The sequence below is a fragment of the Hemitrygon akajei genome, chromosome 22 (genome assembly GCF_048418815.1).
Source record: "Hemitrygon akajei chromosome 22, sHemAka1.3, whole genome shotgun sequence".
Classification (NCBI taxonomy): domain Eukaryota; kingdom Metazoa; phylum Chordata; class Chondrichthyes; order Myliobatiformes; family Dasyatidae; genus Hemitrygon; species Hemitrygon akajei.
In genome coordinates, this window is record NC_133145.1 from 32,848,577 (window position 1) to 32,871,922 (window position 23,346).

At 38.4% G+C, this 23,346-nt stretch overlaps 1 protein-coding gene across 6 annotated transcripts in view; it reads right to left on the reverse strand.

The window, feature by feature from the left end:
- Positions 1-23,346, reverse strand: part of LOC140714604 (myosin-10) — a 174,143-nt gene that overhangs the window by 61,473 nt on the left and 89,324 nt on the right. For all 6 annotated transcript variants that reach the window (XM_073025938.1, XM_073025936.1, XM_073025934.1 and 3 more), the window contains 8 exons: positions 22,959-23,051; positions 9,533-9,596; positions 7,545-7,643; positions 5,568-5,711; positions 3,196-3,291; positions 1,487-1,605; positions 1,241-1,393; positions 336-509 (listed from right to left, as the gene is read on the reverse strand). In XM_073025938.1, coding sequence (XP_072882039.1) covers positions 336-509; positions 1,241-1,393; positions 1,487-1,605; positions 3,196-3,291; positions 5,568-5,711; positions 7,545-7,643; positions 9,533-9,596; positions 22,959-23,051 — 942 coding nt within the window. The remainder of the gene's footprint in view (positions 1-335; positions 510-1,240; positions 1,394-1,486; positions 1,606-3,195; positions 3,292-5,567; positions 5,712-7,544; positions 7,644-9,532; positions 9,597-22,958; positions 23,052-23,346) is intronic.

Here is a 23,346-nt window from a genome sequence, read left to right on the forward strand (position 1 = left end):
TCTTGTAACTTTTTGTTTGGCTAAAGGGTATACACTAGTTTGAAGTCCTGAATATTTAGTAATATGTGAAAAGAATCCATTTGAAAGTTTTGAAAGGGCATGGGGCAAATTCCAACTGATATGACTTTGCCCCTGACCTTTTGTCCATTTCCAGCTTCTATTATTTGGAACTTTTATTACTTTTCTCCCTACTGTTAATGAAGTCCTCATAACCTGCCTTTATCTGCTATAACCTGGTCAATTTATTCCAAATGAAGTACAGGAGAATTTGCCAAGTTATAACTCCTTGAGCAGTAATTATGAAACTAATGAATGTGCAGAATTCTTATCCTTACAGGTCTTTCAATGAGGTCAATGCAAGGCTGAAGATCCAGACCAAAGTCAATGAAATTCCACTCGATGCCCTCTCGCTGGTATTCCTCTTGCTCCAGGATAAACATGGTGTGGTTAAACAGCTGTTGCAATTTTTCATTGGTGTAGTTGATGCACAACTGCTCAAATGAGTTAAGCTGCAATAAAAAGTTTCAGGTTTTGTTCAGTCTATTGAGCCTGAATATAACAAAAAAAAAACAGGAAGGTCCTAACACTCACCTAGCAGCAAACCCAACTCAAACCCAAACCCCACTTTATCGATCAGTATCAATTGTTTCATCGCTAATCATCTCTCCAACATCCTTCCAAATATCCACAATTCACAATCCCCTGATTAGAATCACCCTAACAAAATGCGAGCAGCCACTGCTTTCTATTGCAGAAAAATTTCTTAATTTCCTTCAAGAAGTTGCTTGTACCAGTTTTAAACGCAGATATCAAAAGTGAGGTTTTCCGGAGCGTGCCACCCACATGATTTCATTCACTGGGGACCTTATGATTCACTAGTTAGAAGATTAAAGGGGGAAACTGAATTTTGTAAGGATGCAACTGGATAGGCGTTTCCAAATCCTTTGCAAAACATATAATTGTCACCAAGTTCTCTTTTTTTATTTTCATTCCTCCTTCTGTTCCCACCTCAAACACAGTGCCTTCAAAGTTATCACAGTCTAATTCTGGGAATGTATTGTGACTTCCACTTCCAGCATTATGTCCCAACATCATTTTCCTCACCACCCAGTCAAGCTCAGAACTAAGCTAACTAAAATACCATTGTGTTCATGTCTATCTGAAAACTAGTCAAGTCTTCTACATTATGACACTATTGGGAAACAAGGGATAGGATTTTAGAAAGTCAAAATGGACTTACTTCAAAGATTTCAAAACCAGCAATATCCAAAATGCCAATGAAAGAAGCTCCCTGTCGTTTTGTTCTATCCAAAGCTTTGTTGATGCGATGAACAAGCCAACGGAAGAGGCGTTCATAAGTAGCCTTTGCTAATGCTTCAATTGCAAAGTCAGCCTTGAATCAAAAACATTCATTCTTTAAAAAAAAACACAACCACATAAAGCAGCAGCTTCAATTCATTTGCATCTCTAAAAGCCTCAACTGTACCTGCTCTTTGGTCTGCGCTTTCTGAACATAGTCTCGGCCAACTTTGATGCGTGGTGTGAGTATAGCACGAGTGAATTCCATTACATTCATCCCCAGCAGGTGACAGAGTTTCTGAGCAGCTTAAGAGGATATTCATTAATCTATAACGTACTTGAAATAAGTGACTTCATAATATTCCATGCAAGTCCAAATATAAATCCCCTTTCATCAGGCATGCCAGCAAAGTTTTCCCATGTACACTACCATTATGAAGAATGACTTGGTAATTAAGGATAAACCCTCCCTTTGATTTTTAGCTTTGAATATGGAAGGCAAACTACTGAAAGTAAAAATACTCCAAACTGGAGACTTGCATGAAACAAAAAAAACAGGCCAGTTTGTTGATAAAACTTCAATGGAAGCCTGAAGCCATCAAAATTTGGAATAGAATAGAAATACAACTATGCACATATTCTGCTATTTTTACCCCATTCCCCAACCCAACTTGATATTCTGCTCCCTTTAGGTATTAACTATCATACTAGCAGCAGTTGCCTTCTGATACCCAGCTAAGTATATCGTGTATATGCGTGAGCAAAAAGCAAGGTGTGCTTAGGCAAAATTCTTTTATGGAGGAAGTCATTAAACCATGGACTATTGTTCAATTTAAAAAGTGTGGTGCTCTCTACTTCAATGCATTTCTGACAAAGGAAACAGGACATGTAGACATACAGGCAAAGATGATTTTTGGAGACATTGCGGGTGAATGATAATTTCCAGTGCTACAAAGCTGTATGCAATGATGACCAGTGTAACACCACAGAACTTAACTGAAAGATGCCATGATTTAGCGTGCACGTTATGTCAGTTTATGTCTGGAAGTCATCCCACATTCCTAACTCCATCAACACATCCTTCTATTCCTTTCACCTTCACACATCTACTCTTGCCCTTAAATTTACCTCTAATCCTGTGGTCTGATCCACATTTTAACACTTTCTTGGATACAGAGATTTGTGTGGATTTATCAGGGCCTTTCATTTAAGGCCTTAATTTGGAGGTTTCAAATGTCAATCTTACGTAGCTTATCAGAATTTTCAAAACATTAATTGCTCAGATGTTAGTTTTCCCTAAAGGCAGGTTTATCATGTGCTTCTAGAGGTTTTTGCTTTGACTATTTTCCCCAAAAGTTTTCATTTTTCCAGTGGTTTTTATAATTAGGAGGCCATAACCTTAAAACAGAGGTGGTCTAACCACAGTCCTTAAAATTCAAAAAACAATTTTCTTTCTATTTCTTTTTACAAATATGAAGGGAAAAATTGCTCAGTGATGCTGTCTGCTATTGCCCTTAAAATCTGAGGAACGTATTTGAATTTGATTAAAAATTTTGTCCAAAAATTCTCTCCCAGCAGCTTGGAGCAATTTTCTTCCAGCAATGAAGAACTGAAGCTTTTGGTTGGATCTCTACACTGATGTGTCACCTAATTCAGCCAATGTGGTGATATAGAACTTCAAATAGTTTTAGCAGCTTTTGGATAGAGGATGCAATTTGACCAAGGCTACAATGTGAAGAGCTTACAGAAAGCACAGGGCAGCCACAGTAATGGTTCTTACCAAGATACCTTTGGACCCATGAGGAAATTTTTACCTGCATTGCAAAAATGGCAAATAGCTTAACACCCATGTGTTGGAATTAATGGTGACAATCTTGATGAACAGATATAACCTACCAGTGTTGTCTGGCATTGATGCTTGATCTGTGTTCCTTTCCTTTTTAAACACAATACTTCCAAACTGCAGTACTGAAGAGGCCACCTTCAGCATTGCTGTGACAATAAAAACAATTATCATGGAATTTGATGTAACACAATTTAATCAACCATCCAACAAATTATAGCAAGTTGTAGTTAATTTAAATAATGACATGGTGTAGTCCCCAGATTTTTCCCTCAAATCTATCATTCCAACCAATTATAACCACTTTAACAAAGAAAAAAAATCTTGTGAATATGTGAGGCAGTGTACTGGGTTGGTAGGAGCACCATTAGATTTGTACAGAATTTGGAATATTAGACAAACCAAGCAAAGCAAAAGCACTTTCTTCTTGTTCAGATCATAGACAAACTGTTTACACTCTTCACAAAAAGTTAAAAGCACCGGGCACCTAATGCAATAGTCTAAATATGAATGCAACTTTAAACAGTACCACTCCCTCAAGAGAAATGGTGTCCTTGCTAATTGAGTATTTTTAGCAAAATAAATTTTAAGCACAAAAAAATTTACAAGATTAAACTGTTCTAAGTACTTTCACTCTTTACATCGATAGTCAGTGCTTTCCAAACTGTTCTATTGTATTCATTTAGATCAATAGCACTGTTGCAATTTATGTGGCACTCTGGGGTGGTATATTCGAAACATACAGTTTTACAAACCATGCCTGCAAAGGCACAACATAGCAGAACTATTCTAGTATTTAACACTCAACATTTGGGTCATCACAGGCTAAAAGTGTCTTGCACGTATATCCAAAACATACATGCAACATTGGCTACACAAACATCGGAAACTACAAGTTAAAATAAAAAGGAATGGAATCCGAATGTCAAATATTTGAATATTCTTAAGAGTGAATATATGTTCATCTGGGGAGGTAGGCTTGGCAAATCCTACACAGTTGATGCCAGGTAAGCAAGCTTGCCCTTCCAGTAGTATTGTTTGATGTTGATACTTTGCTACTGAGGTGCTGAAATACACTGAACAAACTTTAACGCAATATAATCTTGTACACAATGCTATTAAAGAATGGTCAGTAAAAGGAGAAAATAATGCACCTGAACTGCATTTTTTCATCTTTTTAGTTTGACCCAAGTTATATCTGCCTATATGCATATTTAATGATTGCTCATACATTGAAATGGCTAAAGCTACACTAAGAGTTGGACTATTTCATTCAATCACGTGCTGTATTATTGCATTGAAGGAATTAATGATCTGCTGCTTGCTTTCCATAGCAATTCCTTCTCATCTTTATCTTTTAGCCACAACTCCCATATTACTCTGCAAGCTTGGGGCAAGTGTCAACACAATGAAATTAGCATTATTTTCCAATGAAGTACAGAAACTAGGTTCTAGGGATAACTAACAAAGTTAGACAAAATCTGAAGTAAAAACAAAATTGGAATACTCATGTCAGCCAATCTGTAAACGTTTCAGGTCAATGCTACTAGCCTACCAAATCTTTCTAGTTTTTTCTTGATAAAAAGAAAAAGTTTTTATAAAAATTTATTTTGGCCCACTGATTCATGAAAAAACACTCCGGCATTTTCAAAATCAAACTATTGATTTCAAATCTATTTAGCTTGCAGGGGAAAATTAATCCCATTCCTAACTGGTTTTCCTAATTGCTTGTACAAAGTATCAAAAATATCTTTCTGTATGAGATCACTAAGCCAGGAAAATAATGAGATATTGAGAGAAGAGAAATGGAATGAATTTTTCTGAGGTTGCACTTGTATTAATTGCATCTCAAAATCATTTAATTTATGTGAAAAACATTTCTCTCAGATGATAAATCCAGAGCACAATATGCCTAAAAACTGTTAATACATTGACTTTAATCTTTACATTCAAGATTTTCCATATGCATTATAACTAGTGCACAAAGCATGTCTATTTCTTCTCTCCCATTTTAAGTATGTGATATCAACAAATGTTTAAGTCCACAAGACGAAAATGTTATTAAAATCTAAAGCAGTGTTTTTCATTAGTTGTGCTATTTGCAGGCAGTTCAAGTAGTTGTAAACTTAAAATTCCCGGGGGGTTTGCCAATTTACATTGTTTGTTACTGAACCATTTATACACAAAATTTACACTAATTTCTGACTTGAACCAAAACTATTTTAAGACTAAGCTCACTCGGTTGAATTATTAACGATGATCTCTATTTGTTAACCAGCCACCAGACAACGTTGCCCCACTTAAATTCTCATTTCTCAAAAATCTTCATTTAAAAATCAATCTTCATTGTTTTCTTACCACACAGCTACCCATAGACTAGCTTAAACTTTAACACTGGTTATAAGTGTAGCCAGCAGCATCTTACACATGATTTCTTCATGGGAGAAACCCATGATGTGCATTGCCTCCATGGTTTCCTGGAAGTTGTCCTTCTCTTGCTGCCCAGGGATGGGAACATACCCATTGGATAGGAACCGGTAGTTATTGAATCCTTCAAGGAGCAGATCACCTGAATGTAAAAGTACATGTTTTTAAAAAAAACCTCCAATATTTCATAGTAATGACTACTTGCAAATTAAGAGTGTAATGTAGAAAGGGCAGGATCCTTCCAGCAATATTTATTTTTGAATGGGGGATAATTTATTCCAAAATACAAAGAATTCCATAAAATACATTTTAGGTTGACAATTTAAACAAGCCTCCCCAACCATCTCACATTTTGCAATGACCTCTCAAGTAATGATGGGTTGGCTTAAGATTCTAAATATTCAGCAGTTTTATATTAACAGATTAATAAACTTTTTTTGACATTGGAAACTAGATTTGAACCTCAACCTGTTAAACCAATGTAAACACTTGAGCAGTAGAGATCAGCAGAGGAAAGCTAACTATTACATTATCAAAACATAGAAGAGGTTTGCAGAAGTAAATGAGACCATTCAAGAATCAAATTTAAATTGTATTGAAAAGAAAAATCAGAAATAGAGGTTAATACCAATTCCCACTCCTAACCTCAGTCCTTCAAAGCCACAAGGTACCTTGAAGCATCCAATTCCCACTCCTAACCTCAGTCCTTCAAAGCCACAAGGTACCTTGAAGCATGGTGAAAGTTTGAAAGTGCTTCTGAGAAGCGAGTTCTAGATACCTGCCCTTACCACTACCTCCATCTATTCCCCCCCCCAACTGTATCAAGTTAACTTAAATCCACAAGCCCCGATTATTAACACCCCCAAAAGAGAAGTAAGTCCTTCCTGTCTAGATCTCGATTTTATATACATATTCTCAGTCATCTTTAAGGGAAGAACCTCAGTATAGGCAAATGATCATTACCAAAGGTCTTCAGCTTTGCCTCATGCTCAAATTTCTTCTGCTTCTTCTTTACTGTGATTCACATCAATCGTCTGCTACAGCAGCCAAAACACTTAACTTAGTCCAGCTATGTTGTTCCTTTCTGCACCTTTGCTGCAACGGGCAGCAACCTTGCCATTTCTTTAACATTTTTGTCCGAGTTTTACGAGGCCCAGTTGCTAGTTCATGCTCAACCTGGCAAGCATAAATCTGGGTGCCATTAACAATTACCTTTGCCCCTGCACTAACATTGAAAGTCTTGCAGAACTTCACTGTGTGCTATAGGGTCCTCTTTACTAGTTGGAGAGTTAAAGCCAACAGGAGCCAACACAGCACTGACAAAGAATTAAACCTAGTCTGTATGGTTAGTGCTTAACCTATTAAGCAATTAGAATAAAAATAAACATGAAGGAAATTCCAGATACAAATCATCCTGCAACACCCATAAATTCTAATAGAATATGAATTTAAGTGACCAAATATCGCAAAACTGTATTTACTTAACTTTATGCAATGGGTCAACACTAAAGCATTCCAGTTCTCTCAAAGCAGCCAAAGTATTTGCATTATAAAAATTAAGCATTGATGTTTTCCATATTGTTCAGAAAATTTCGTGCAAATCAATAATGGATAACATCTAATTTTAGCAAAGACTGTAAACTTTCCAACTTGTGTATTTTGCAACCACTTCAGAGAACAAAGCCTTAAAATCAAGTCAAAAATCAATCCCAGATGTCTCACTGCCAATGATGTTTGGAAAGAAATGTTGATTAACGTTCCTGAACCATGCCTGCCCTTGATTTTCTAACCCATCACAAGATACTCTTCTGTACCCAAGCAGAAGTCATACATTTGATGAGCTCTGACATAGCTAGCTTTGTCTAGCTTCAATGTTTTTCCACTAGTCACAGAAAGGTAGAAATGGTTTGATTGCCGGGGAGTTAGCTGGGGAGAGGGTACAGAATACACTCAGTTTGTAACAGAACTGACTTACATTTAAGATGCTCTCCTGCTCCACAAAGAAGCTGATAGAAAATGTGGAATGTTCGTTCTTCCTTTGCTTGGCGTATTGCACGGGATTTTTCCAGAAGATCTTGTCAAAGTCAAGTCTAATCATTGAATGAATTGCAATGACGAAAACATGATGCGTTAATTCAGTCAGAATATGGAATATCTGCAGCAATCTACACCACGATGTGGACAAAACCCTAATGAACAAACTTTGCCAAAACAGTGCTGAATGCAAACAGTTCTGAATGCATTATAGAGGACACTTGCTTACATAAAAATGTGTATTTATAAGTTAGTTAACAAAAATCAAGCTGATAACCAAGTAGATTTTTGTGCAGGTGACAGCAAGAGGAAGAACAGCTGATTTTAGAGCTTCACAAGAAATCAGGAATTTGGGCTCAAACAGATCAAAGCTTTATCAAATCAGTGAGAGACTACTTGCAATTAGAAATTGCCTACCACAGGTAAACAAAGTTTAATAGACCAGTATGACTGAGTTTAGAAGGTAAAGATTACAAAGTCCTTTACTTGACCAATTTTTTACATACTAAATTATATTTCATAATTTCATAACCAATTTTGAACAGCTAAACAATGTTTTAATATGCCATGTGAAAAGCCAGACCACAATTGCCCAGCAACGAAAACCCGTTAAGCCAAATTGAACATTTAATATGTAATGAAGATAATTAAAATTGATATTTAACCACTTATTCCACTCAAACGAAGCACAAATTAGAATCTTTCATATTAAATGGGATTCCACAAGTCAATTTTATTCAAGGATTTAATTAGAGCAACAAAAACTCAACTTGCATTTAAAAGATTTTTGAATCAGCTCCAACCATCTCTGCAGCAATGAATTCCAGAACATAATTTGCTGCATAGAATTTTCCTTTCATTTCCTCTTTTACTTCTTTTCAGAGTTACCCTTAAATTAGCATGTGGTTTTCAACCCTTCTGCCAGTGGAAACCATTTCAAATTTACTTCAAAACCAATTTTGATCGTATTTCTTTAGCCGTCTTTGCTGCTGAAAAAAATCCAGTCAACATTCTCCACACTGCAGACTTCCCACACTCCATTATTTTAGCTATCTCCGCAATGTCTAGTGACACTACATCTTTCTTAATCAATGGTGCATATAACTGACCATTATATTCCACTGGGATATAATAAATGGCTTTATGTAAACCCTCGTTATTATACTTCAACCGAAAAGATATAACAACCTTTTTCAGCTAGTTACATTTTCTCATTTTTCTTTAGTTTTCAGAGTTTCCAAAAGAGCAAGAATGGCTGCCGGGTAAAAATTCATCTGCTTTGAAAGTGAATGTATGCCAAAGTTGCAAGGGTATTTAAAGCTTTTTCTCCACTCATACCATAATATTCAAATACAGTTTAGCATGCTAATAGAACATAGAACAGCACATTACAGGCCCTTCAGTCCACAATGCAGTGCTGACCATTTACCCTGTTCTAGAATTACCCTATTGCATAGCCCTCTTTTTCCAAGCTCCATGTAACTATCCAAGGGTCTCTTAAAAGACCCTATTCTACCCGCCTCCACCATCAGCAGTAAAAACTTACCCCTGACATCCACTCTGTACCTACTTCCAAGCATCTTAAAACTATGCCCTCTTTTGTTAGCCATTTCAGTCCTGGGAAAAAGCCTCTGGATATCCACACGATCAATGCCTCTCCTCATCTTGTACCCCTCTATCAGATTACCTCATCCTCCATCACTCCATGGGGAAAAGGCCATATTCACTCAAACCATTCTCATAAGGCATGCTCTCCAATCGAGGAAACATCCTCGTAAATCTCCTCTGCACACTCTCCATTATACTATAGTATGCTAGATCAGTGCTAAAAATGCCCTACACAAATAGAGACATGACCACATTTTATGTAACCCCACAGCATGCCACTGCCAGTACCCTCCCAAAAAAATGCAGCAGTGAAGAGGATACAGGTCTCAATGTTGGCCCCAACAATGTAGCCAGTGACATCAAAATTGATTCGAATGAATTTTCCCTGCAAGAAAAAAAACATTTTATTGAAGTTATGATCTTATTATTTTAATCAATGTAATAGAATTCGCACCAAACTTGAGGAAATTTATATAACACATTCTACTGAAGTCATAAGTTCATTTCTGAAAATTCCAAAATAAACACTGACATAATAAGTTCAAATACTTAACTGAAGCCAACAAGAGGAACAAACACCTGTGACAAATACTTGCACTACCTCACTGAAACCTGGTAACATGTACTGTATGTTACCAAAAGTTAACAAGTCAAGGTCATGCACAAAAGTGAGCACCCCAGAGAATGAGTGAACTGCAGAACCGGGAAATTCTTTGCCAGAAAATAGAAGACAATGGCAAAAGGTTAGGTTCAATTCAAAAACAGTTTAGTCTATCAAATTACCTCCCCACCCTTTCCCCTAGTTTAAGTTATAGGTTTTTAAAAAAAAACCTGTATCACGCTTCCATTAACAGTGACAATTAAAAGTATCACTCGAATCCAATGTGATACAATACTACTGACTTGACCGATGTGGTTTACGGAATCTTAATTAAAAATACTTTTAAAAAATTGCTTTCACGAATTTAAACTTCTTCATGAACCATAACATTCTAAAATTCTTCAACAGAGTACTGCCGGCAGCAGCAGCGTCGGCACAACATATGAACATGTTTCTGTTACTGATTTGTAGTCTGTAGAGGACTGAAGTCATTGCTGCCTTGGAACTAGATTGTTTTCATTCTGAGCAACTTAAATCAAAAGCTACTCTGATGGCTCCCAGAAGACCATATTTAAAAGAATATACTTTAATGAGTGCTGTACAGCAGAAACTCTGTCCTGGGGGGGGGGGGGGGGGGGGGGGTGGGAGCGTTGAGACAAGAAAAGGGGAGAAGTTAATGAGTCAGTCAGAAAAGAACAAGGATGCAAGTAAATAAAAAGTGAAAGGGGAGGAAGGGTAGAAGAGGAGAGGAATTTAATGTACAAAAGACAAGACACTGAATGAATATCAACTGAGTATAAACCAATTCATTTTGTGGCTACATTTTGGCAAACTTTGATTTACTACACATTACCCAACTACGTCGAAAAGCATTTCTTTGCGGTTATCCAAGCCACAGTTTCAAATGGATGATTCTTTTAATCTGAAGTAGAGAAACAATGCATCTCTTCAACAATCCTTCCTAGTGCTATGTTTTTTTTAAAAAAAATTCACTAGAGATCAAAACACTCAACAAGTTAAAAGTGGAAATCCAGCCAAAACTGAGTAAATGGCTGAACATTTACTTAAGCACAACTCAAAAGAAAAAGTTCTCACATAACTCAGAAACCCAAAACACTCAAAAAGGGAGACATTTTAGCTTATCCATATAGATAGTTTTAAACTTTTGAAGATATTTTCACTTCATGAGTACTTTCTGAACTGTTGTCGACCCAAGCTAAAAAGTTTAGAGTACCCCAGGATTTTGAAGTCAGGTGGCCAATTATCTGCTTACTCTAGCCTTTAAGTTCAAAGTAAGTTTTATTGTCAAAGTTCATATTTGTCACCATATACAATCCTGAGATTAATCTTCCTGCAGACATGCTCAGCAAATCTATAGAATAGCAACTACAATGTGATCAATGAAAGATCTCCTGAAGTGCAGATGCAAATATAAATAAATAGCAATACATAACAAGAACATGAAGGAGTACTTAAAGGGAAACCATTGCTCGTGGGATGGGCAAGTGAGTGTAGTTATCCCCTTTGTTCAAGAGTCTGATGGTTCTGGGGGTGGGGGGGGGGGAGCAGTAACTGTTCTTCAGCCTAGTGCTTTTGAGTCCTGAGGCTTTTGTACCTTCTACCTGATGGCAGCAGTGAAAAAAAGAGTATGGCCTGGGTGGTGAGGATCTCTAATGATGGATGCTGCTTTTCCACGACAGCATTTCATGTAGCCGTGCTAAATGGTTGGAGGGTTTTACCTGTGAGTACTAGAGTGAATCCACCACCTTTTGTAGGATTTGCCATTCAAAGGCTTTGGTGCTTCAACACCAGGCTGTGATTCAGTCAATCAATACGCTCTCCACGACACATTCACAAGTTTTAGATATCATGCCGAATCTCTGTAAACTCTTAAGGATGTAATAGGAATTCTAAAAAATTCTTGAAAACAAAACATCTTTCCATTCAGTTTGCTTTAAATGTTGCCTTTTATGACAATAATTGTCACAGCCCCACTGAGGCATTATCTTCACTGACATTACCATTCAAGTCATTAGGTTTAGCTGAAATATCTAAATTTGCTTTTTGGTACTAGGGTTCATGGAAAGCTAAAGAATTCACCTCCAGCACTCTTGGTGTTTTTAATACTTTCTCCTTTCTCAAGTATTTTATTTTTTTCCCTGGTTAAAAAGCGCAGACTTCTGAAATAATGATAACCATTGAGTCTTAATTTATGACTTCAGTATGAGAAAGTATTAGTACAAAGATAAAATACACTATGCTGGTTGGAGATGGAGGTGAAGTGCTCTTACACAAGCAATTCTACTCCATCTGGTTATTATTACAAGCACACAGCTAAGGATTTGCAAAAGTATAACATTTTTGCTTTCCTCTCAAGACCAAGTACTGAAATTCCTTCTGACAAATCTCATAGTTGGCTAAGAATGATTGTTCAGAGTACCGGGAACATATGACAGCTGTTGTCATATCTATTTTAACACCCACTACACTTGAGTCAGTACTATTAAGAAATTTAAACACCCATGAAACTTGCATTGCTGCCTGCAAATTGTTGAATCATCATCGTAACACATTAAATATATATTGTTAAGTCAACTGACAGGATACCACCAATGATTGGACGTCAGAAAGGCAACTATAACTAAAAGATAATTTATAGTAATGAGCAATATCTAACCTGGATTGTTGTAATGATCCTAGCATCAGTCCTATGGAGGTCTAAAGCTCAACACCCTAATACAATGTACTAGTATATTGCAACCCAACTTGTTATACACTGTTTTGCAGTCCCAGTGCAAGTTCATACCCAAAATTATTTGTTTAAGCTATAAAACGAAACTGGCACAATAAATGCAAGATCTCTAGAGGGTTATGGCCAGAAGTACTTTTTGAACAAGCATTTTCTCCAGAGGTTGAATAACTCTGCTTTCTCTCTGATGTTCATGTTTTAAAATGGAAAGATGTCAGTAAGTAGTCTTAAACAATGACAGCTCACTCTTTGCATAGGCACTAATGCCTTACAGAATGGAAATTTGATACAAATTTATAAATGGTTAGTACATTCCAGTAATTCTAAGGTGCATTTCTAAAACCTCTTCTGAAATATGCAAAAGTTAGAATAAAATTAAGTCTTCTTACAGAAGGTTCTCTTCTATATTTAGAGATTCAGCTGGTAGCATATAATTGGCTTAAAAAGCAACATACAATTTTGTTGGATTTTAAACAGTTTTACATCACTGTACAAAAATTAATTTTTGGAAAATAGGACAAAGAATCTATTCATTTAGAATCATTGATTTGTACAGCATAGAAACAGGCTCTCAAGCTCATCACATCCATCCATGCTAAGCCCAGACTTATTATTTCAATCTTTCCTCCCATCAATGATTATCTCCTTCCCACTTACTTGCCCCGTCACCCTTCCTGAGGGGTAAGCTAATTAACCTACAAACCTAAACCTCGCACACTGGTAGGTTAATGGTTACTGTAACTTGCATGTTGAAGGAAACAAAATACCCTGGAGTTGGAGAGAACATACAAGCTCCCCAAACTTAATCAAACCCAAGTCTACAACCGCAAGGCAGCAGTACTGACCACTGTGGACCCTATTATTGTCTTCACTAAATACAGGATGGTAGGAAATGAACATCCATAAGGTGATAGAAGAGAATGGACAGCTCAATGATAGAAAATACAGAATAAATGTGCACTGACAACGCTTGAAACAGTTAACCATTCAGGTAGAATGGTTTTGTCGCAGCAAGCCTTCCTCGTGAAAGAGGGGCAATAGTTGCCCAGGTGATTCTAATAGCCATCTGGATGATGTATTAACAAGTAGTATAAGAAATAAAACAATGTAAAGTAGTGAAACACAGGTAAGAGCTGATAGAGAACTGGAAACAATGTTGTAAATGCTCAGGCTACATTAGGAGAGAGAAAACAATATTACAGATGGATAATAGTGCATCATAACTGGCCAGTTCTAATACAAACCCAGAGAATGGGTTACTCAAAATCATTATCAATACAGGCTGTAATGTGCCCAGAAAGATGAAGAACTCATATTGATAAATGGAAGTGAGGGAGGGAATTGAAGTACAGTTGCAAGTGTGTAAACCCTTAGTTACCTGGTTTCCTGGATTAATTACTCATAAAATGTGGTCTGATCTTCATCTAAGTCACAAAATAGACAAACACAATCTGCCTAATCTAATAAGACGCAAATAATTGTACGACTTCTCATCAATACTGAGTACACCATTCAAACAAGTACAGCCTAGGTTCAAAAAAGTACGTGAACCTCTGGGGTAATGCCTTCTGCAAAAGCTATTTGGAGTCAGGTGTTCAAATCAATGAGATGAGACTGGAGGTGTGGGTTGTAGAGGTGCCCTGCCCCATGAAAAGACTCAAAGTCAGGTTACTGACAGAGCCTTCTCTTCTCTAGAAAGATCTGTTTATATGCACCATGCCTCAAATCAACTTTCAGGGGACTGAAGTAGTAGAGATGCATGAAGCTGAAAAAGGATAGGAAAGCATTTCTAAAGATCTGAGTGTTCTTCAGTCCACAGTAAGAGAGACTGTCTACAAATGGAAGAAACTCAGAAGGGTCTCGGCCCGAAACTTCGACAGTGCTTCTCCTATAGATGCTGCCTGGCCTGCTGTGTCCCACCAGCATTTTGTGTGTGTTGTTATTTGAACTTCCAGCATTCTGCAGATTTCCTCGAGTTTGCTGTTGCTATCCTCCCTGCTGAGATCACACCAACAGCCGAACATGCAATGCTGATGGAGGTGAAAAAGAACCCAAGGGTAACAGCAACAGACCTGCAAATTCATGGAAGAACACCACGAATGAAGCCACTGCTCTCCAAAAAAAAAACAAACAAAACATTACTGCACATGTCAAGTTTGCATAAGACCGCCTGGATGTTCCACAATGCCTCCGGGACAATGTTCTGTGGACCAAGTGAGACAAAAGTTAACTCTTCAGCAGAAATTCACAGCACTATGTTTAAAGGAAAAAGGGCACTACACACCAGCATCACGGTTTGGGGCTGCTTTGCTGCCTCAGGGCCTGGACAGCTTGCATTCGTTGAGGGAACAATGGATTCAAAATTGTATCAAGGCATTTTACAAGAGAATGTCAGGGTAGCAGTCCATCATCTGAGTCTTAAAGGAAGTTGGATAATGCAACAAGACAATGCTCCAAAGAGTAAGTCAACAGAATGGTTTAAAAAGAAGAAAATTCGTGTTTTGGAATGGCCAAGTCAGAGTCCAGACCTTAACCCAATTGAGATGCTGTGCATTACCTGAAGAGGGCTGTTCGTGCAAGGTATCCCAGATATATTAAGCAACTGAAACAGTTTTGTATGAAGGAATGGTCTAAGATTCCTCCTCGCCGCTGTGCAAGTCTGATCGTTTGATGGAGGTCACTGCTACTAAAGGAAGCAGTTATTAAATACAAGGATTCACATACTTTTCCCAGTCTGGACTGTGGACAATTAAACAATGTTTTCAATAAAGATATGAAAAGTACAATTGTTTATGTGTTATTAGTTTAGGCAGATGATGCTAATCTATTATTGTGACTTAGATGAAGATGAGACCACGTTTTTCAGTAATTAATTCAGAAACCCAGGTAATTACAAAGGGTTCATGAAATTTTTCTTGCAACTGTATACACAATTGGTAACTTTTTCTGCAGACTGAAGCAGAAAGGTGATCCATATAGCAATATATAAGGAGGACTGAGTGCCACACACCAGATTAGAAGAGCAAGTGACTATGAATTTGCTACATGAAGGGAAACAAATGAATGAAAAGTCCAGGGGTTGCATTGGAAAGTGTTGGGAGAAAGGGACTGGTTGTTGAAGATGGAATGTAGTCCTATGGATTAAAGGAGTGAGCCATTCAGAATGTTAAGACATTGTGTATATTCATGGAATTCCTTTGAAAGAAATTGTGATAATGGGTTCATTGAGGTATCTGACGGAATGGAAAGCCGGAACAAGAGGAAAACCATCCTTGCCTTGACCAAGAGAATGGATAGATGAAAAGTGCAGGAAATTGGGGCCTCAGACTTTTGTGCATCTACCATATATGGTGGACGGTAGTACAGAGTTCAAGGAGGAAACCATCCCGAAGGGCACCCACGTGTAAAGTCAAATCATAGCAAACGCAGAGGGGGTTAACTGGGATTACAGAATCCTTAGAGGTTGCATGGTAGGAAGTTGAAACAGCTGTGGGTGCCTGTGGACTGGAAACAAGTATTTTGTCACAAGCTGTTCCTGGAGATGCAGACAGCAATCCAGAATGAAAAGTCAGATGTATCATGTGAAGATGAGTCAGGTTGATACTGAGAGGGAAAAAAAATGGAACTTGAGTTCCACGAATTGAGGAAACATCACAAAAACAGGTATTGATATATTGAGAAATATCCAAGGAAGGAGCCTCAAGGATTATACCATGCAGTCCACACAAAAAAAATATAGCTTGGGCCAAGTTACATATGACACGGAGAAGGTGTGTCGTTTTGAAGTTGTTTAATATCTGAAGAGCTTCAGCCAGGTGGCGAGAGGTACTGGTTGGGCATGTTCAAGACGACCAAGGGCACTCGCACCAATATCCACTCTAAGTAGTGCACATAAACACATCTTTTGCTACTAGTGCAGTAAGAAATTTAAACTGTGCCCGGAGTTGTCAGTAAAAAAAAAATGTTAAGTATATTTCACAATCCACACAATCACATTTCCTTTTCCAGTTTCTCATTCAGATGGTGTTGACAACATGGAGCTTGCTATGATATGTCTACAGATTTTAGAACTGGCTTATTTATGCTGTTTTTATTAAAGAAATTATTCAGTGTGTACATGCTGGTGTCACTGAGCAAAAAAAATTGCACAGCACAAGATTTTTGTGCACACTGGTCATTACAAATTAGAGGGAATATTACCCCTCTCCATCCATTTTGCAGCTTGCTGGTCTATTACATTCAGGCAACATTGTTCATTTATGTCAGAACTGGCCAGTTCTCCTGCAAGGTTACCCACCATTAATGTTATTTCGCTTTTTCCCATCTTCATGAACACTTCCCGTTTTATTGGATATTTCCAACATGCTCCTTTTCGTTTCAGCTCTCCACGACAGCTAAGCACAATCTAAGCACAGCTTTAATGTCTTTCTTTCCCCTTAGCAATTCTCACTAATCCATCAGCCAGATATATTCATAAACAGTGCATCACCATGGCAACCCTGCCCTCAACCTAACAGAACAATTTCTTTCTTACGATCTCCAACTTGAAGCTAATGGCTCAAATAAAATCTCAAGGGTTCATGAACTTTCTTGCAACTGTATATGCAATTGGAAACTTTTTTTCTGCAGACTGTCACTGTAGGCATCTGCCCCTGCATGCACGCACATTTTAAGGTTGATGCAGAGTTTCGACCCAACATGTCAACAATTTCTTTCCCCACAGATGTTGCTCAACCTACCAGGTTCCTCCAGCAGACTGTTGCTGAAGATTCTAGCATCAGCAGTGTCTTGTGTTTTCCCAGTCGAACCTGATTTTGTTTTCTGACACCTGCCACACAGTTGAGTCCTTTTGGGTCATGTTAGGTTATGGATGGCTCGGCACAGATCAGATCTGATGTAGATTAGATCTTAAATTCTCTGCTGAGACAACTCTAGTAGGAAGCATGAATGAAGATTGCATATACACAGCAACATGAAAAGTAACTAGATAATCTGTTTCCACTGAAGTATCGGGCTGATCATGGGTGGACACTGATTTGCAATGCAGCATGAAACAAGATGTGTGTTCTCAACCCAGTCAGCACTTCAATCCTAACAAAGAGTCTCTAGGGGGAAGGTCGCTGGAAGCCAAAACTGATGCTTGACTGGAAATGTCAACAGGGTGAACCATGTCTGTTGTGTAACTATTTACTTATCTGCATTTTACTTATCTGCCCTCAAATCTGTTTCTGTCAGCACTTGAATTTTTTTTAGGCCAAGAGTAATAAGCTTTTTACAATTTAGTTTCAGGAACTGAAAATGCATCAACTGTTACGGGTCATTCAAATTCTCCCCCTCCAAAGTATAATTTGCTATTTGATAAATTCTCACGTTATTTTACCAATTCCATCTGATGATCAGCCATTTGCTCTATCTATATTTTTATATAGAAGGGAACATGGCTGGAAATATGGGTCTTTCCATTTCTAAAGCTCCAACAATATCCCTGTGTTTATGAAAAAAAACACACTGAGAATCACAGCACAGTCTGACAACATGAAAATAATTTGCAGATGCCCTGTTTTTGATTAAATATTTCAAAATTTGGCTACAAAGTTCTTAGCATTTCACACTTCTAAAGATCTTGGATCAATTATTCTGGAAACAGCATTTCAGCCTCAAATATTTGAGCAAACAAATCCTTTTTGTAATATAAAGCTCCAAATATGGCAAAGATTGGATGAATCCAAGCTTATCTTTTGCAATCCGGGTTATTAATTTCAGTCTAAAAGTCACTCATATCGATGTTTACCTGCCAAATGTTACCACATGATTAAGACGTTTGCCAGACATGGATTTGCTCCCTCAAAGTTGTATGCAAGACATTGCTGGCTTTTCCACAAAACTAAAAACTAATGTACATTCCAATTTAAATGGTACTTCATCATTTAGGTAAACAGAAAATATGATTCCTGCAAATAGAGCACTGCATAATAAAGTTAACAATTCATTTTGAAATTACTTGTCTATGCCTAAAAATAATAAACTAAATCTTGAGCTAAGCTCATTTTGTCATCCAGTTATTTTTCTTTAACCCAGTTTCTAAAATAGTACTAGAATAGTGTGGCAAGCTGTAACTAAACTGGCAAAAATTAAAAGTAAAAAATATTTTTCTCTAATTCAAAAAAAATGATTTGCCATGACAATTTGACAGCCAGAGTCTCATATCAACTTCAGTCACTACAGCAGAGTTATGGTGATGTCTCTGAAATCATACTCCCCAAAGCTGCTCAGTAGATACAAGAGGTGTGTGATGGTCGTCCTAATGATCCCTTGTAAGGAGCATGCACCTTCACTCATACTCAAACAAGTCAAGCCACTAATTTCCCTCTTCCCCACCTCCTCCACAAGCCATACTTGGCCAAAGGACTGATTGATTTCATGTTAAAATTGCATTTGTAACTAAAGCCCAATTAATAAATGAATACTGATAACAGGTCAGGAATAAAATCAAGATTAGTCATCTGATAGTTGATCAACTGCAGCTTTAACTTTCCTCCAAAGCTTACAGAAAATCTCCCAAACTGAATGAGACTCGGTTGATCTAGCAGCATAGGTCAAGCATCAAACTAGATGGGGAACATTATTATTTTTCTTGCCACTGGCCAAGTAAAATTTCAAATCATTAACCAAAGGCCATTAAAGAATAAAAGTACAGTAGTGATGCCCATGGTTTCTAAATTGGATTTGCTTTTGAAAAGCAGGTGCTTAAGTTATTGCGCCATTTCTTGACTAGAAATATACACATAAAAATGTTTAGTATTGTCAAGTAACATCAAGACTTCCAATTTTCCTGAATAAATAGTTTTTATAACCATTAGCCCTTTTAGGTAAATAGCAAACATGCATGGCCAATCAAAGGTGTGCCCAGGGCAAAGTCAAATTTTGGCAAATAACCAATCTTTGGGCTGAACATGGTAAAACAGTAAAAACTGTTTTCTTTGTTGTAGGAACATTCAGATGAAATCATTTCGCTTTCTGTACTCAAGGACAAACACTAAGCTAAATTCTTTGCCACCTTATTGCTTTTATTTCATTAAAAAATGTAGCCAAAAACTAAACTAGATTTGGAAGCTTAAATAATCATGCTCTTTCAATCTGGACCCAAATTTTCACCACAATTGACACCTGTGATTTTAGAGAAAGCTTACTTACTGAAGCAAGATGGCAGCTCTCAAGACACTACCTCTTGCTTACCCCTTGTATAGGATCAAACCAAGGAACTCCAGGCCATTGTCTCCCACAATATCACCGATCTCTGACTCTGAAGATCTCCCATCCAATGCCACCAACCTCTGTTCCCAATCCACCTACTGCTCATTTCTAACTCCTACTCAAGATCCACAAACTTAACTGGGCCTGCTGGGACAATGGTTCTGCCTGCTCCAGCCCCATTGAATTCGAGTCCATGTAGTTGACTTCATTTTGTCCTCTTGGTTCAGTCCCTTCCTACCTACAACCATCACACTTCACATCCTCTTACTCATTTCAATTACGGGTTCCTTGGTCCAGATCAACTTATTTTCACTATGGATGTCCAGGTTGTATACATTTCCAACCCACAGAACGTCTCCCCCCAAACCCAAACCAGGAAGGCCTCAAAACTTTTTCTTTGCATACCAGACCTAATCCTTTACCCTCCACCAACACTCCTCTGTCTGGTGGAACTGGTTCTTATCCTCAAATTTTTGGCTCCTCTCACTTTCTTTAAACCAAAAAGGTATAGCCATGGGCACCCTCATGGGCCCCTGGTTATGCCTGTCTTTTTATTGGCTATGTGAAACAGTCCACGCTCCAAGCCTCCACTGGTAACGCTCCCCAACTCTTTCTAAACTACATCGATGACTGCATTGGTGGTGCTTCCTGCACTCAAGCTGAAGTCAATTCCATCAACTTTGCCTCCAACTTCCACACTGCCTTTAAATTTACTTGGTCCATCTCATACCTGCATCCATCTCTGAAGATAGACGACCCACTGATACTTCCCCCCCCCCCCCCCCGCCCCAAACTTACTGACTTTCAGTTATCCTGACGATACCTCTTCCCACCTTGTCACTAAAAAATCCTATTCCCTTCTCTCAGCTCCTGTCTCTACCACATCTGTTCTCAGGATGAGACTTTACATTCCAGAAAATCTGAGAGGCCCTCTTCAAACTGTTTCCGATCTACCACCATCAATGCTGCCCTCACCCAATCCTCCACTTCCCAATGTCCTTACCTACCATCCACGAGCCTCTATACTTAGCATAGCATTTGCTACGTCTGCCACCTCCAACTAGATCCTACTGCTCAGCACTTCTATCCCCTAATATCCACTTGTCCACTCATCCCTCCTCTGATTTTTCTTCTGGCATTTAACCCTGCAAGCATGATGTGCTACACCTGACCCTACACCTCCTCCCTCACCAACATTTCTCCAGGTGAGGAGATACTTCACCTGAGAGCCCGTTGGGTTTATTTATTGTATCTAGTGCTCCTTCCTCTCATTGTCGAGGCCCAATGAAGACTGGAAGACTACTTTGTCGAGTACCTTTGTCCTATCCACCACAAAAGGAAAGATCACCCTGTGGCCACCCACTTCATTTCAACTTTATTTCCATTTTCCATGCCTGTCCATGGCCATCTCTAGTGCCCTGATGGCGCCAGACTCAGGTTAGAAGAGCGATACCTCATTTCATCTGGGTAGCCTTAAACCCAAACAGAATGAGACATGATCACTGATTTCTCCAACTTTGGGTAATGTCTCTCCTTCCCTACTTCTTTCTCTATACCCCATTCTGGCTACCCTTTTCTCCTCACCTGCCCATCACCCCCTTCCTCTACTTCCACCATCCACAGCCTTCTTCTAAAAGATACCTTCTTTCAGTTCTTCACCCCTTCCACCTACCCCTTCCCAGCTTGTTACTTCATCTCCCTCAGCTCACCCATCACCTACCAGTTTTTACTCCTTGCCCCACCTCCACCTTGCTCTGGCTTCCACGCCCTTCTTTCAGTTCTGATGAAGGGTCGCCACCTGAAACATCAACTGCTCATTCCTCATAGATGCTGCCTGATTTGCCGTTCTTCTGTAGCATTTTTGTATTTAGCTAAAGCTATGATGCTTTCAAGTTCACTTCTAGACTTTTCTTCATCTACGATGCCCCTTAAAACCCACAAATACGACCATTTGGCCTTGTAATCTATGAGTTAGTGTACAATATCATTCAATGATACTTCATGGATGACCTTAATGCTCTAAAAGGCACTACACAAAGATAACAGCATAACTATTATTAAACACACAATATAAAAAGCTTTATGGCCCACATTTACCCAATTTCAAAAACTGTACTTGATAGAACTTAAGTAATCCAAAAATGAAGTTCTGAGTTTCACCTTTAAGCCAATTGATAATTATACCCAACATTCAGAAAAAGTAATTTAGAAGCAATAAACATAAGCAAGTCTGCTGATGCTGAAAATCCAAAGAGAAAAACACAAAATGCTGGAGGAACTCAGTAGTTCGGTCAGCAACTATGGAAATGAATAAACTTGATGTTTCGGGCCAAGACCCTTCTTCAGGCCTGAAATGGAAGGCGGAAGATGCCAGAATAAAAAAGTGGGACAAGGGAAAGGGGCTTAGCTAGAAGGTGATAGATGAAGCTAAGAAGGCGGGAAAGGTCATGGGCTATGAGAAGGAGGAATCTAACAGACGAGTGGACCGTAGGAAAGAGGGGAGGAGGAAGCCCAGGAGGAAATGAAGGCAGGTGAGAAGAGATGAAAGGCCAGGTTGGGGAATAGAAAAAGGGAAAGATTTTTAAAAAAAAATTTAACCAGGAGAAATCACCTCAAATCAACTCCCAGCTAAAAAGATGCACACTTAAAGTGCCCTGATGAAGGATCTCAGCCCAAAAGGTCAACTGTTTTTTCCCCATCCATAGATGCTGCCCAACTTGCTGTGCTACTCCAACACATTGTGTGTATTGCTCTAGATTTCCAGCCCGCAGTACCTCGTGTATGAGCACTTAGACATTTTCAGCTTATTACCCGAGAAAGATAATCTACATGGCAATGTGGCAAACTAGGCTATACACAGCAAAAGGTTCCAGGATGATAAAAGAAAACTCACATTCTTTGCTTTCATCAATTTAGGTAGAGGACAGATTCTAAAACAGAGCTTACCCATTCTTTTTACGCTACATACGTCCTATCTGCCCTTCTCAAAACTCAGTACTCCCTTTGCATTGCAGCAACACATCAAACAGAATAGTTAGGGCTGTATCAGGAATTGAACTGGAACCAAAGTGTACACACAATACACTACACAGCATTGATAGGTATGGAAATTGCATCACCCTTAATTTGACCCATTTACTTACAAAACGTGAGGAGTTGTCATTTTTCACAGTCTTGGCATTGCCAAATGATTCTAGTATTGGGTTTGCTTGCAGAAGCTGCCTTTCCAGTTCTCCCTTTCAAAACAAAAGCAAATAAGAGTTATGACAATTCAAAAGTGCCAGTACAATACCACCATGATAGCCCCATTTTATTTTTTCAGGCTTTTCAACGCAGGAGTAGCTGAGACCAGCACCTGACAGAAGCAACATGCAGAAGCAATCAAGTTAATGTTACTGACACCAGTTGCATTTTAGCCAGGAAAAGTGAAGCACTTCAAATATCCACAGAAGTTAGACATGAATGCCAAAAGAGTGGATTAGATTTTTTTTTAAAACTGGAGAAAGGTACTTGCACTGCACTGCTTCCATT